The 16,175-nt window shown below is 39.1% G+C and overlaps 1 protein-coding gene across 3 annotated transcripts in view; it reads right to left on the minus strand.

Moving 5' to 3' along the window:
• The window catches only part of MCF2L (MCF.2 cell line derived transforming sequence like), a 266,086-nt gene that overhangs the window by 62,422 nt on the left and 187,489 nt on the right, over window positions 1–16,175 (minus strand). For all 3 annotated transcript variants that reach the window (XM_034758135.1, XM_034758134.1, XM_034758136.1), the window contains exon 5: window positions 1,583–1,673. In XM_034758135.1, coding sequence (XP_034614026.1) covers window positions 1,583–1,673 — 91 coding nt within the window. The remainder of the gene's footprint in view (window positions 1–1,582; window positions 1,674–16,175) is intronic.

The raw sequence follows: 16,175 nt of genomic DNA on the forward strand, positions 1-16,175 counted from the left end.
TAGAGCTTACTGTAAGCTCTAAACTTTATCATGGCTGCTAAAGAACTCAACATCAAAGGCAATTTTGCAACCAACTGTGATTTTATAACATCAAGCAGAAAAGCTGGATTTTGGGGAACAGTTCACAAACTACCGGAGAGTGAATTCAATTTCTTTAATCACCCCTAACCACTCCAAACTCAGCTCTTTTCAGGTCTCAGTACTGGAATCTTCTCAATGCTGAGTCTCAAATTTTCATGAAGTACTATCAGGATTCATTTTTGCAGCATTTTTTCGATGATTTATTAAACATATTTTAACATCCAGAAAATCCCAAGTCCTATTATGGGAATATCATATTGTCAAACCTATTTAAACAAATTGCTATGCTACAACAGACAAGAAGCCTTGTGGCAATGCCACAATAACAAAGCAGCAATGCCAAGATGGCAAATAATTTGCAGCTTTGATTCTGACTTGCTTTTACCTCCCAGGAGGAAAACCGCTTTCACAGAAAATGGTTACAGTGCTATGGTTTTGCACTTACTGGTAAACACTCTGAAATACTGGTAATTAATGCCAGCATGACAAGATTGAAAGACAAAAAATATAAGAAAGGGTTATGATTAGGACCTGCTCAGTGTACAAGTGAATATTAATTTTTTATTATTAGACATGCCTCTCTTTTGCAGCTTAGGTAATAAAATAACGTGTATTGTTTAACAATTCTGTTTATATTTAATTTTTAAAAATTAATAACTGAAAGGTATGTTAATTAAGCTCTGGTAATTTTTTTTTTAAAGTTATGACATGCATGCTGAAACAACTTAAAACACCTGCCATTGAATTTTCTTTGAAACCTGTTTTAAACGAATACTGAGATGGTTTCAATTTAAACCAAAACTGACATTTTAAAAAAATCATTATCCTCATAAAACAACAACCACCACCACCACCACCACCCAAATGTTGTTTGATCAGTGAAATGATCACAGCTCAGCTCTATTAGCTTTGGGTTACCAATGCAAAAGCTATTTTCCATTTGAACCTAGGTAGGGATGAAGTTACTTTGCAGACCACATTATAAGCATACTGTACACCAGGGGTAGGCAACCTATGGTCCGCGTGCCAAAGGCGGCACGCGAGCTGATTTTCAGTGGCACTCACACTGCCCGGGTCCTGGCCACCAGTCCGGAGGCTCTGCATTTTAATTTAATTTTAAATGAAGCTTCTTAAACATTTTTAAAACCTTATTTACTTTACATACAACAATAGTTTAGTTATATATTATAGACTTATAGAAAGAGACCTTCTAAAAAACGTTAGAATGTATTACTGGCACGCGAAACCTTAAAATTAGAGTGAATAAATGAAGACTCGGCACACCACTTCTGAAAGGTTGCTGACCCCAGCTGTACACCATACCACTGGGTATTGGTGGGTTAAATTAGAAACAGAAGAAAGAACAGTTAGAATGTATTTCTTTAACAAAAAGTTATACTGTAACACTGGTAAAAGAAAAAATGTTTACTGCATTTTATATATGAGATATGTTCAACCTGGAAGGACCACCATAAAGGCCTTAACTGAAAAAAGAACTCACCGCTATTCGCAGTATGGAGGCTTTCACAGAGGTCCATTTGTCTTGCCTTCGATCTATGACAAGGATAAATCCAATTCCAGCATCTTGTAAACTAAGTTTGGGGGGAGCAAAAAAACCTGTAGTTAAACATACAGATGAAATGGTCTGATATTCTCTAGTAATATTTCACAGTTAAAAAAAATAGTAGGTTAACCTTTCTTGTGCTGAGCCTTAAGTTATTTATTTAAAATACACACATGAATATATCTGATATACCATTAGGAGGATGCAGCACTCCCAAAAGGATTCCATGCAGTTTGTCAGTCAGTTAAGCCATAAATTGTGCTTATCCACAGGAAGCAAGGTTTCACATACCCTCAACAATTATTATTATTTCAGTGGAATATAAACCCCTTTGATTTCTCAGGATTTTTGTTGCCAGTATAATCCATCTTTCATATAGTTTTCAGTATCACTATTCCTGGATAAAAACAAAACCATTTTCCTTTTGCATCTGTTTTCTTATTCCTTTTTTGGACTGGCTTCTTATTTTACTCGTGTCTTAATCCCTTCAAAAACTCAAGCTTTTATGATCCATGTATTACATTAGTTCTTCCATCTGAAATTCTCATAGTCGTCCATGTTAGAAATCTTCTCTTAGGGCAATTGTTATATTCACCAAGGCAAAAAATCCTTAAGGCATCTAAGAGCTCAAAGTCATACACTATAAAGGTAAGATAAGATGCACTTCTTTGAAATGGAAACATCTGTGAGAAAGATCACACTTGAATTCTTGTGTAAAGATGAGGTTTGTTTTTCTGCTCTGTTCAGCTTCATGTCCTGCAGTCACCGAGTACAAATAAAGAGATCTGCTCCGGTAATTTCCTATCAAAACCAATTGTGTAATGCCAGCACTTGACTGCCAGCCAATCACAACAGAAATGAAAATGACAGGCAAGTACAAGATAGACTACTTGAATTGCTAATTTTTCGGTATATAATATATAATGTAGCAGAAAACAGCAATAATTAAAGAAAACAAATATAAATTGATGCAGAATTATATAGTTTGTAGGAAGCTCTGCATGCTGTGTATGTAAAAATTACATATGATCATGGTTTGTTTGTCATATTGTAGTGACAGTGCTTTTTTATTCTAGGTTTGTAAAGAGATATGGAAATATGTCTTACTTATTTAGCACTGATGGTTTATCATAAATGAGTTGCATATTGTTAGCTACATTCAATACAGATAAATATTGTGTGTTATGGTGGATGAAAATTCTAGATATCTAAGTGTGGTCTCCTGAATTAATATTTACTATTAATTTACTAATAGCATTCTGGGCTGTATAAGTAGGGGCACTACCAGCAGATCGAGGGACGTGATCATTCCTCTCTATTCGGCATTGGTGAGGCCTCATCTGGAGTACTGTGTCCAGTTTTGGGCCCCACACTATAAGAAGGATGTGGAAAAACTGGAAAGAGTCCTGCGGAGGGCAACAAAAATGATTAGGGGGCTGGAGCACATGACTTATGAGGAGAGGCTGAGGGAACTGGGATTATTTAGTCCGCAGAAGAGAAGAATGAGGGGGGATTTGATAGCTGCTTTCAACTACCTGAAAGGGGGTTCCAAAGAGGATGGATCTAGACTGTTCTCAGTGGTAGCAGATGACAGAACAAGGAGAAATGGTCTCAAGTTGCAGTAGAGGAGGTTTAGGTTGGATATTAGGAAAAACGTTTTCACTGGGAGGGTGGTGAAGCACTGGAATGGGTTACCTAAGGAGGTGGTGGAATCTCCTTCCTTAGAGGTTTTTAAGGTCAGGCTTGACAAAGCCCTGGCTGGGATGATTTAGTTGGGGATTGGTCCTGCTTTGAGCAGGGGATTGGACTAGATGACCTCCTGAGGTCCCTTCCAACCCTGATATTCTATGATTCTATTATAGGTCTTAGGAACCCATCCTCTTTTTCCTCACTGCAAGTTGGCCAAAAGTATGGGCTACATATTTATAGGAGCCAAAAAGTGAAACTAGGCTTCCAAAAGTAATGAGAAAGGAAAGAAACAATACTAACAAAAGAAAAGCTAAACAACATATGTATCAACCAAAACAGAACATTTATTTTCTTTTACCACAGAAAGGCTTCCACTGCCCCTGAGCTTCCCAGAACCAAGTCAAGCAGCCTTTAACTCATATTTCTGGTTTAGGATAACTGTATCACTGGTACATACAGCTTTTGAGCATTAAACTCATAAACTTGACCAATCCACTCTATCTGAGGTGGATTCTAGTCCTGTAAATTTACCAGTACATGAACCCACGCAAAATATGCAAACATTCAAATAATGAGCTGTAGCTTATTTTGGGGTTCATGATGATTTACAATGTCTTTATATTTTTGATTAGACTTCTTCCTTTTTTAACCTATATACTCCACCTAGAGAATGCGGATATCCGATTAAGTCAGATTCGAATTGTTAAATCATTTAATTATTAAATGGATAAGAAAATTCTGTTAATGCCTGATGCCATGTGGTTCACTATACCGCACACATGGCTAACTCACACACTGATCCCTGAGGGTTCTAACGACGGGATGCATTCCACTTCTGCAGATCAAGTTAGTCATCTCCACAACACATGCCAGTAGCTCAGAGTCAAGGAATCTCAGGGTTGCTCCTGCATCCATTCTCAGGCCCTGATCCTGCAAGCTGTTCTGCACAGGCAAATCCTGCATGGAGCCACAGGGACCACTCATATACAGCTTTCAGATTGGTCATCTCAATAGTATGGCCCCAAACCACTATCAGTTTACAATTTTGTATTGTAACAGTTGGAGTTTGTTTCTTTTTCTATTTTGGAGGAAACCCACTTTCCCTGCTTTTCAAAGCAAAAACATAACATTGAAATCAAACTTCTTGTCTTAAAATTCTACAGACAATACACCATGCAGCGCATCTATATTTGCTGAACATTCAGCCGCAGACTTTCAGATACAAAACACTGTAGCAGGGTTTAAGACTTGAACTACAAGAGAATTTTCATTAACTGTCTATTACTGCAGTAGCTAGGGCTGTGTAAAATTTACCATTTCTTTTTGTAAATCATATGTGGGCACTAAAACAAAATAAACAATAACTGGAAAGAATACTAATCGTAACAATGTTCCTCCTAATGGCTCTGAAGATTTGCAAGATATCAAACCTTACACATGCCACTGGTCCAAGACTCAATACTAACTGTGTGATTTTGAGGAGGAAATTCCACAGAGTCTGGAAAAATACATACATTTTTAAAGCAATTTTATTTAAAAAATGGCAGCTGTTTGAAATGGCTCAGAGGTTTGGAATTTAGACTAAGTCCAGTGAAAGATGGATCAATAGGCAGAGGGCATGTAAGATGGTCAAAAGTACATGATAAATACAAGTTTTCATCTAGCTCTATGCATTACCACATGACTACAGGACCCGTTCCTACCCAGCTTAGCATCTCTCATTCACTATCAGGAAGTCAATTTCTGCCTCCTATCGGCCAATGATGCCAGCCTCCATCACCTACTTGTTAAGTTTTCAAACAAGCAGGAACCTTTGTGCTTCCTCTCATGCTTGGGAAGAGCTCCCTGTAAACAACTGCAAAGCCATCTGCTTATCCGCCTTCAAACTCTCCTTCGTGGTGATGCCTACAAAAAAAACCTTGACAGTGGTTGGCCCACTGGTGTACTAAGACCTCAGCCCCTCATACTGACCAGTATTGTCTTGTTGTAGCACTCCATCTGTCGTCATTTGTCTTATACTTAGATTGTAAACACTTTGGGTCAGCGACAGTTTCTTTGTTCTGTGTTTGTGCAGTGCTCAACACAATGGAATCGTGATCCTGGACTAGGGCTGTTGGGCACGACAGCAATACAAATAAATAAATAAATACTACCACCGCATGCATTTTATTATAAGTGAAACTGGTAGTGAAGCTTATGGTTAAAGTTGTATAACACCTTCCATTCAGAATGTCTTGTTTCAGTTTATTGTAATTTTGCCACATTAAGCATTCGGGCTGAAATTTTCCAGCCTTGCTCTCTTCCTCATGCTGAAATTTGAATGTTTCGGGGGGGGGGGGGGAGGGGGAAGGTCTAGAGAACACTATTAGAGGAAAATAAGTAGTTCTGACCATGTTAAAATGTCTTTTTATTGATTCTTGGGAGCTCGGGTGCCTCCAGAGCTTTGTAATTTGGGGATGTTCCTGGAGTGAGGCGTCCCCTTTGCTGTCCCCAGGAAAAATCATTTAGATTTGACAAAGTTTTAAACCTCTGAAAATTGCCATTTCCACAGGTTCAGTAGAGTTTATCAGAAGCTTGCGCCTAAAATTTCTGAACATTCCATCTGCATTAAACATGATGCCAAGTTCCACAGAGAGCGCCCCATGTGCCGTCTTCACTCAGCATGCTCCCAGGCTCTGCATCGCTTCTTGCGTCATAGACACAGAACTAGAGCATCTGACATGATATCACCATAGCCCCACCTTGAGGCGTAGGGGAAAATGAGGACTGGGAGCTCGATTAAGGAGGGATGGTGCTCAATTAAGGAGCAGCTATTCAATATGTTGTTTCTTGTTTTCTCCTCATTGCTCAGTGTGTGGACCAGGATTTATTTGCTGCACACTATTCAATCCCTGATCTGAATACAGAATTATTATTTTTTTCATGAGTTTGTCTATATTTGCTAACCTCAGAGGAATGGTGAGATACTGGAATGTTGGGTTCCATTCCAGGCTCAGGAGAGGAGGGTGCTCCAGTGGGCACAGACTTCTGCCTGTTCTCTGCACCCCAACTTGATCCCTTCTACCCTGCCCCCACCAACTTGTCCTTGTACCAGGCCTGTCTCTTCCCCACTCATTTCCTCATCCCAGTCCCATTCTCTTCACCTAGCCAGTCTCATCTTCTTGCCCAGCCAGTCCCCACCACCTTTGGCTCCCAGGCTCCTTGGCCAGCTAACCCCAGGCTCCCTTCATCCCAAATCCCCTCTCTTCCCCCAACCTGTCAGTCTCTAGTCCCAGTCTCCCCGAACAACTGTGTCCCAATCTTCTACTCCTGTCCCCCCGCATTTGGATCTTGTCCCTTATTCATTTGAATCAGGCAGCTTCCTCCTCACTGGCTGGAGGAGGAAGCTGGAGAGGCACTGACAGCACAGGAGAGACACTCTTGCTCTCATTTCTGGTGCCTGGTCCCAGCCCGTAGCAGACCAGACCTACAAATGAATCAGCCCTAGCCTGGAGAATGCTCAGTGCACAGAATCTTCAGAGTTATTGGCCAAGAAGCTGTAGCAAATCTACACTGAGCGTATATGAACTGCAATTTTTAAAATGCTAACAATGTGGCCAAATTTGAATGGATTTTCACAGGGATGGCAAAGGCCACCCATCTGCCAAATTCCAAGGGATTGCTCCAAACCTTCGGGGTGCTAGAGTTTTTCAAATAAAAGATTGATAGAATTTTTTTTTTTTAAACATTGACAGAACAACTGATTTTCCCCTAATCTAGGTCTCAAACTGCAGAACCATTTGGGTTGAAATTTTCCAAACAGACTGGACAGCAAGCATGGAAAATTTCAGCCAAAACAACTACATTTGTGAAAATTATAAGCAACTGGAAACTGGTATTAGAATAGGAAGTTATGGGCAACCTTAATAATAGGCAGAGCAGGTCAGACCCTGTTTTCAGTGAATACACATATAACCTGATATTTGTTTATACAGGTTTCTTTTATGTATTTTATTTGTATTCTGAAAGGCAATTTATAAATGTATAAAACTCAAAAAAATCACTGAGCAGACAATTTGGTCCCTCCATCTCCCATCCTTCCCAAAATAAATAAAAATACACCAGGAGGTCAACATTATACTCTGCATAATTATAAGCAGACAGAACAGAACATGACTTAGAAAAAAAGAGTAGCTAAAAAGGCACTGAATCAGCTATATTAGCAGTGCTCCCAGATTACAGGTAGGAAGGGGTGGAAGGAAAAGTGAAGGGAGGGAGAAGAAAGTAAATTGGACAAAAATTATACCCTAGGCTGGGTCTCACCTTTCCAAGGCCAGTATCCCATAATGCAGTGCCAGATGGCTGAGGGGTACTGAAACAACCCCTTACTCCCTTCCCTGCAAGCACATATCTCAGACAGTGTACAGTAATGGATGAAGTTTTCATTCAATGAACCTTCTGCTTTATGCTATGGGGACATCTCCCGCCTTTGTCTTCTGTTGTAAGATTTATGATCTCATGTACCAGGGGAAAGGGTGGGAGAGCTTATAGCACATGCTGTTTTAGAAAGCAACTTTCCCCTACGGCGTGTGGAAGCAATTATGTATTCATCATTTGAAAGATCCTTACATTTCTCCAAGGTATGGGTGGTGATAACTGGTACATATGTAAGATGTCAAAAGTTTCTGCTGTTTTTATACTGTTGCATGAATACTGCTTACATATATTGCTCTTCACACTGACACAACAACATAGAGATTGCCTTGCTACAGTAACTCACTAAAGCAGAGATCAGACATTTCAAATGGAGAACAGGATTACATCATTTTTGACCTAAATAACTAACTAAATGATGTGGATTTAATAAAATGTATTTCAGTATTAACAAGTTGCTTATTTTTTTTATTAAAAACAAATGGAAGTTAATTGACAATGCATGTCAGTTGTTCCCTGCCCTTACAATCTCTGCCTGGTTATACTAATGGGCTAGGTATTTAAACTTTCAACAGCTGAACAAATATTTTGTCAGTAACACTTCAGTGAGCAAGGACCATCCTTTTGTTCTGTGTTTCACCAGCACCTAGCATAATGGAGTCCTAGTGCTTAGGGGCAACAGTTATACAAATAATAAATAATAGTGGTATTCAATGAGGAACCAGTACTGTGACCAGAGCACCAGAGTGACATGTTTACAGCAATCTGTGTTCCTAAGCAGGTGAGGAGTTGTATTCTGAGCCAACTGGAGCTCTCTCAGGACCCCTGATTTCATTCCCAGACACAATGCCTTGCAGAGGTCAAGCCTGGAGGTAACGGATAAACTGATTGCCAAGGCAGATCTTCATGTGTCAAGAGACACCAGAGTCTCCTGGCACCTTTGATAGTAAAAGGCATTTCCAACAGATGTGGCTATCTGAAGTCAGAGATGATTCTTCATTTGCTTATTAGAAGACTAGGAATGATAATTAACATCACGACTCTCAGTTGCCTTGTTTAGGAATGGGTGATTAGAAACCAGATGAGAACTGGCCAGATGTGTTTCCAGGGGGAAGAGAGAGTCCTGATCTTTAGAAGTTTCAATGGGCAGGACCTGAGCTACCTCAAAGATCTGCTAAAAATGTCTGCATTCCTCAGTCAATGGAAGCACTGGCTACAAGCGAGAGGCTCTTGGGAGCAGTGGACAAAACCTCCTCTCACCAGTCAGCTTGTGGCTCTGGAACTCTCCTTTTACTGCTGCCAAGAATGGTCACTTCCAGGACAAAACAAACCCCATGCTTTTGTCACAGCTGCTCCACAACACTAAAATAAATCCTTTAATATGTGCTAGTAATAACTAGAAGAGAAGCAAGAATCTACTCATCCACTTATGTAAGCTTTGTAAAGCACTCGAAAACGTGGAGATGACTATGGTATAAATTAGGTAAAATAGACCTCTCCTCTACAGCAACTTCAGCTTAAAGAAAATAGGTCAGATGCAAAACATTAGGGTGTTACGTAACTTACTTGAAAGTATTAGGGTGCTATGTAGTATACTAAAAATATTAGAAGAAATTCATCGCTTAAGGTAATACACTATAGAACCCAAAAGTGCAAGATGAAGACCACTAGCTAGACACTGAACAACGGCATCTGAAGAGGTCTCACTTTTTTAATTTGTTCTCCATCAAAGATGACCACCACTTCAGAATTGACTTTTTTTTTTTTAAAACCTGTTTAGGTTCTTATACTACATCCACCACTGTGGTATTTGAGTGCCTAACAAATTTCCTGAAGTGAACGCCATAAGATATCTTGTATCTAGCTCTCTACCGCCCCATTCTGTTGGGAGTTTTTTATGTTTTGATCCCGTTAAGGAGGACTGCTAACCATCTAAAAGAGGCAAAAGTCAAGGGCAATTAACTTGGGAAATTATTGCTTCAGAAGAGTGAAATTGTCTTGCACCTTCTTTTGTAAATGATGGAATAATGAGGTTCTGCATTCTCTATAAAGCTCTACTTTGAATGCTTCAGGACTTGGACCTTGGAAATGGTTCTATAACTCACAATACTAGTTCTGGATTCACTGTAGAAACCATCTAGTTAGGTTCACTTTAGAAATAATAAGCACTAAGAAGTAATGTTATTAGGTGAAGATGTATGTTGTTTGGTCCTTCACTTGGGTAAGGCATAAACTTTCTAGAGTCGACAGTTACTAAGATGATATGTTATGCATGTTTTAAAACATGAAGTCTAAATTGAACACTGAACTTTGTAATGCTGTAGACATATTTTAGATACTTTACCATGTAAAAACTGTATTAATTGAAAGCTTTTAAGCAGTTTTCTTAAGGGATAGGCTGAGACACAAAATATTAAAATAGTTTCAGTAACTACCTTAAAAATTTCTTTATGTCAGCAGTATACAAAAGAAATCCCAGCTCAATTTTTAATACCTAAATGATGAAATAATTTAAATGCAAAATACAGTATTCTTTCTCTGTCATTTACCATGAAAAGGAGAAAGTGTAGGAGTGGCCTTGAAATCTTCTGATGAAGTGGCTCCCTTCAATTATCATCTTTTTCTTTTTTCTTTATCCTCCCACACATTCGGGTGCATAGGACAGCCACTAGTTTCTTCCATATATTTCAGTCTTGTGCTGGTTCTCTCAGGCTTCCAAGTACCATGTTGATGGATTTGGCTTCTTTGCGTATTGTTTTGCATAATATTTCTCTAGGTTGCCCTCCTTCTCTCTTTCCAGGTAGTGTCCACCTTTTCACTTGCCATGGAAGTCGTATTGGTGGCATCCTTAAATCAGGTCTTAAGTATGTTTGTTGTCTTCTTACCATATTTGATGCTTTAGATTGGTTTGGTCTACTTAGAATTTCTGATGTTAAAAGAAACTTTTTCTAATGGACTCAGATCTTCCAAAGGCATTTACTTTGAAATGAGTTTATCAACATTTGTTAATAGATTTCCATTACTCTGTTCTGTAAAGTAGGACAGACAATGCTGACGTTAAAAATTCGTAATTTTGTGTCAGTGCCAATCATACTACCTTTCCAAATCTTTTCAAGTTTATGAAAGTTGTTTTCTGCTTTTGATATTCTTTGCTTGACATCTAGCACAGAGAGTCACCATCAGAGGTAGTCAATTTCTTTTCAAAGTCCAAATTTTTTGGTCAAGGTATAGTCAAGGTCCAGACCCCAGAAAAAATGATAAACAACAATAATGAAAATAATAAGTAAATAAAAAGATTTTGGGGTCTGTTCAAAAGCATCTGGCGGTCTGGATTTGTCCCACGGTCCGCCTGTTGACTATCCCTGCTGGCATCATTGCACATCTCCCTCCCTAGATAGGTAAAATGACATACTTTTTCTAGTGTTTCTTCATCCACTCGAATGGTTACTTTTGGAACATTGATAGCCATATATCTTGTCTTTCTGTTGATGAATACACCAACTTGTTCTGCTGTATCTGCCAGAGGGTGGGTCATTTCTTCCATTAAGTGATGTGTTGAACTAAGCAGGACAATGCTTAAATTATTTGATTATTCTAATTATTGTTGCTGGTATTCCATAGTAGGCCTTAATTTTCCAAAGACTTGTCTCTGTGTACACTGTCACAAGCCTTATGGAAATCTATAAAATTTATCACAAGAGGTGCTTACCACGCCTCAATTTGTTCTATCATGTGTCTTGGAACAATAATCTGGTCTGCATATAAGCTCAGTGGTCTAAAACCTACTTGTTCTTCTCTAAGTAGGACTGTTTGTTTCTTGATACATTCCAGGATGATGCTGCGCAACATTTTTCAAGGCACTAACAGTAATGTGATTCATCTCCAGTGACTGCAGTTGGTAAGGTCACCCTTCTTTGGCAATTTTACTATAATGCCTCTCTGCCACTGGGATGGGTTCTTTTCTTCATTCCATATTCTACCCAAAGAGACAGGAGGGCTGTTTCATCACTTGCTTTGAGCATCTCTGCAGTAATGTTATCCTCTCTAGCTGCTTCCCCATTTTTGAGCTTACTGATGGCTTTTCTAACTTCTTCCATTGTAATATCTCATAAATCCGTATCAAGCTCTAGAGTGGTAGGTCTTCTTCACATATTTCTAATAGTTTGCTTGAGCTTAGTCTATTTAAAATAGCCAGAAAATGTTCTGCCCATCTTTTCCTTTGCTATTCTTCTGTACAAAGAGTCTTTCCATTTGCATCTTTAATAGGGCCTCTAGTACAGCTAAAGTTTCCCATTAGCTGGTTGATTGTCTTGTACAAGGTTGTAAGATCCCTTCTTTGGCTAGAATCTTCAGCCTCTGGACATTTTCTATCAATATAGGCCCTTTTATATTTTCTAGCACTCCTTTCGCGTGTGTGTGTGTGCGCGCGCTAGTTATATATTAAGGGTGGTACAGTATCTTAACCCTCAGAACAGAAGCAGAAAGGTATCCATCCTTTTGGACAGCTAATTTTGCTGCTAGCCTCCAAAGCTCTGTAATTTTGACATACTACGGAACCCATTTTAAACATTTACTTCTCTTTCTAATTCCCCGCCACCCCCCAGTATTACTGTTTTTATGGCACACACACAATTTGAGGTTTGTATACATCTCAGAATATTGGTGGCAAAGAAATAATATAGGTAGAAAGCAAATATAATGAAACCATTTTAACAGTGATAGCTATAAATACAACTGTATGATATCATGACACTTAACTGGTTAGACAGAAAATAACTTAGGGCCAAATTCTTTCCATGGATGTGTGTATGAGACTCTCAGCAAGGTCACACATCTGAGGGCAAAATTGTTTCTAATAATAAGTAGTCACTGCAGCATAAAATTAAAAGATCCAGATAAACTCTAAGTATCTGGAAGGTCCACAGAGCTATGTGCATAGCTGTCTCCTGAAGCAAACTATACCCTCACATTTCAAATCTGATTCATGTTGGTGACCTGTCACCTCAAACTACAATCCAAAAAATGTATAGCATCATCCTGATCTTTGAACAGAAATTTAATCTTTTGGTGAATCATCCCGTATTTAACTGTACATAACCATCATAATTTCGTACTGAATATGGCAAATTTATGGAGAATGTGAGAAGTCTGAAAACAGAAGTATTTCTTTAAAAGTTTTGTGTTAATTCTTTCAGCTTGCAAGATGTTTAAATCCCTCCACCCTGCCCTTCACTGCAAAGAAAAAAACCTGAGAGAAGAGCAATTAATAGGGTATTATAAAAAGATTATGATCCTGAATTTGAGAAACTCTTTCACGAGGAAGCTAGAAGGATGTCACTACAGAGGGACATGGAAAATCCTTTTGATAGCAACATCTAGTTTCTGATCTAATTTCACATTAAGTGATTTAAATAACCTTGAACACTAACTTTTGGAGGCCTGCTCTCAGTACCAGCTGGCAAATGAAGGATTCCTAAATTATAATTTCAAGAGACTTTCAATGTTCTCATATCTTTATTTTGGGCGTTTGTTATCTTGAAGCAAGGTACCAGGGCAGCCAACTCCATTTTAATTTTAGGTTCTGGCACATGCTGCACATTCAAGTCAAATTTTGCCTCAAAAATGACTGAAATAATAATCTATGTTTTAGGTGAAAATAAAATAGATTTTTATTTAATATCCGTACCTTGCATCCATTCAGCAATATGTTCCTGTAGACAGAAGAGTCAATCTATCATAAGAGGTGCTTACCACTCCTCACTTTGTTCTATAATATGTCTGAGAACAATAATCTGGTCTGCACATGACCTCAGTGGTCTAAAACCTACTTGTTCTTCTCGAAGGAGGAGGACTGTTTATTTCTTGATACGTTCCAGGATGATGCACAAAATTATGGGAACTGGAGTATCCAGGTCTTGCTCAGTTGTACCTGCTCTGGTTGGAGGCTAGAAAGCCATCCAAAGAAGAGAATGTGATGTGGAGGGGCAAGTGCAATATAGGATTCATATCATGCTAAAGTCTAATCTTTATCTGCCACTGGCTTGCTGTTTCTGGTAACAGTCAGGTCATCTCACCTTTCTGCCCGCTTCCCCATCTATAAAATGGGAATAATACTTTGACACTAAGCACCCCTGTATTCACACCCTTACACACTATTGTAATAATCTTTGTACAAACTATGCCTTATGAATAGGGCCCTACCAAATTCATGGCCGTGAAAAACGCATCACAAACTGAAATCTGGTTTTCTACATGCCAGTGGTGACAAATTGTTTTGTAGGATCACACATGGCAGCCAACGGCTCTGCGCCACTTAGACTGGGAAAGTCATCGCAGCAGGAAGGGTTGCAGATAGTGCATTTGTGACACTGGCAGACCAGCAAACTGGAATGCGACCCATAACTTAAGCAGCATTGCACCTGTAATCAAGACAATTCACTTATGTATGGGTATCAAAGAAACGTTAATTAGGCTAACAATCCCCAACTCATTCACTTTGTATTGATAAGAATCAAAGAATAGTTGCTATGTGTATTTGTCTGTGTTTACCTGTATCTTGTTAGAAGTTTATCAATGTAACCCAATTAGCTTTTAGATGCTAATTCTCATTCATGTCTTAATTGCCTTATATTATATATGTGTTTATGTCCAGTTAACCTGAAGATCAAAGATGTGAGATACTGCAGGAAACTAATATCTACATTGAGCAGAGACTAAAATATAAAAAAAGGCAAATACAGTATAGTACTATGTTAAACAAACTCCTAAAAAAATAAAGGGAAAGCAGCATTTTTCTTCTGTATAGTGAAGTTTCAAAGCTGTATTAAGTCAATGTTCAGTTGTAAACTTTTGAAAGAACCACAATAACATTTCGTTCAGATTTATAAACATTTCAGAGTTATGAACAACCTCCATTCCCAAGGTGTTTGTAACTCTGAGGTTCTACTGTAGATATTAATGATTGGCTGACACTGTGATTCTTGGGTAAGATCTGAGATTCATATTGACTTGGGCATAAGTGTCTAGTCTTTTGGGATTGGTGAACCTTATATATGGTGAATCAGGTTTTCCGTAAATCGCTCACTATATTAGACTTAGTTGTCTAGGTGGGAGCCAAGGGCTGGAATGCCTAAAGGGGAGTGTGTTTGGCTTCTGGATAGCCAGTGTGGTACTGCAGAAGCTATTTAGTTACTGGCTTGGTGAATCTAATTATAGAATAAACTACCAGTTTGGGGGATTGTCTGCCCTACTTCTTGCAGTCTGCCCTGAGTGTGGCATCCTCAATGTGGCCTATCCAGGCACCCGGTCACAGCACTGCTGGGAAACAAAATGGTAATAAAACCAAAACACAATTTCATCGCTTTTTAAGATAACAGAAAGCTCTGAGACTCGTCATTAGCTACAGTGGAACTTTTGGATGCATTTGCAAGTGCTAATATACCATTTGAAAAGCTTGATCACCCAAAGCTGTGCAAATTCATTAACGGAATGTACAAAATACTGGTTGCTTACCAAGTGCAAATAAGCTACGACAGGACTATCTTCTAAAGGTTTTTGCTACACATTTTGAGGAGATGAAGTCTCTAACTCGTGAGTCTTTTGCAATTATTTCTGATGAGTCCACTGACAAGCAAGACAACTATGGACTGCATGTTCTATTTGATTTTAATTTTGACAAGATTGAGGATGTATAGATAGGAAAACAAGAGTGCTTGCCGACTGCATTTACTTGGATGCTGTTAACTACATTACAGTTTCTCAAGTGATAATTAAAACCATTTCAAAATATAGTGTGGACTTTGACAAAGTATCTGTTTTCATAAGTCACAATGCAAGTACATGACGAAATCTTTCAAATCTGTTCTCCATGTTCCAATGCCAAATGTTGTCCATACTATATGTAATGCACATATAATTCATCTTGTCAGTGAGCTGTGGAGATGCAAGTTTCATAGAATCATAGAACTGGAAGGGACCTTGAGAGGTCATCTAGTCCAGTCTCCTGCACTCGTGGCAGGACTAAGTATTATCTAGACAATCCCTGACAGGTGTTTGTCTAACCCGTTCTTAAAAATCTCCAATGATGGAGGCTCCCTGGGCAATTTATTCCAGTGCTTAACCACCCTGACAGGAAGTTTTTCCTAATGTCCAACCCAGGAGTTGGCAACTTTCGGCACGCGGACCATCAGGGTAATCTGCTGGCAGGCTGCGAGACATTTGGTTTACACTGACCATCCTCAGGCACGGCCCTCTGCAGCTCCCAGTGGCTGCGGTTCACCGTTCCTGGCTAATGGGAGCTGTAGAAAGCAGCGGCCAGCACATCCCTGCAGCCCGCACCTACCATCCCCTCTATAAACTTATCAAGTGGAGTTCTGAAGCCAGTTAGGTGTTTTGCCCCCACTGCTCCTCTTGGAAGGCTGCTCCAGAA

This window comes from Trachemys scripta, chromosome 1, assembly GCF_013100865.1.
Source record: "Trachemys scripta elegans isolate TJP31775 chromosome 1, CAS_Tse_1.0, whole genome shotgun sequence".
NCBI classification, from domain to species: domain Eukaryota; kingdom Metazoa; phylum Chordata; order Testudines; family Emydidae; genus Trachemys; species Trachemys scripta.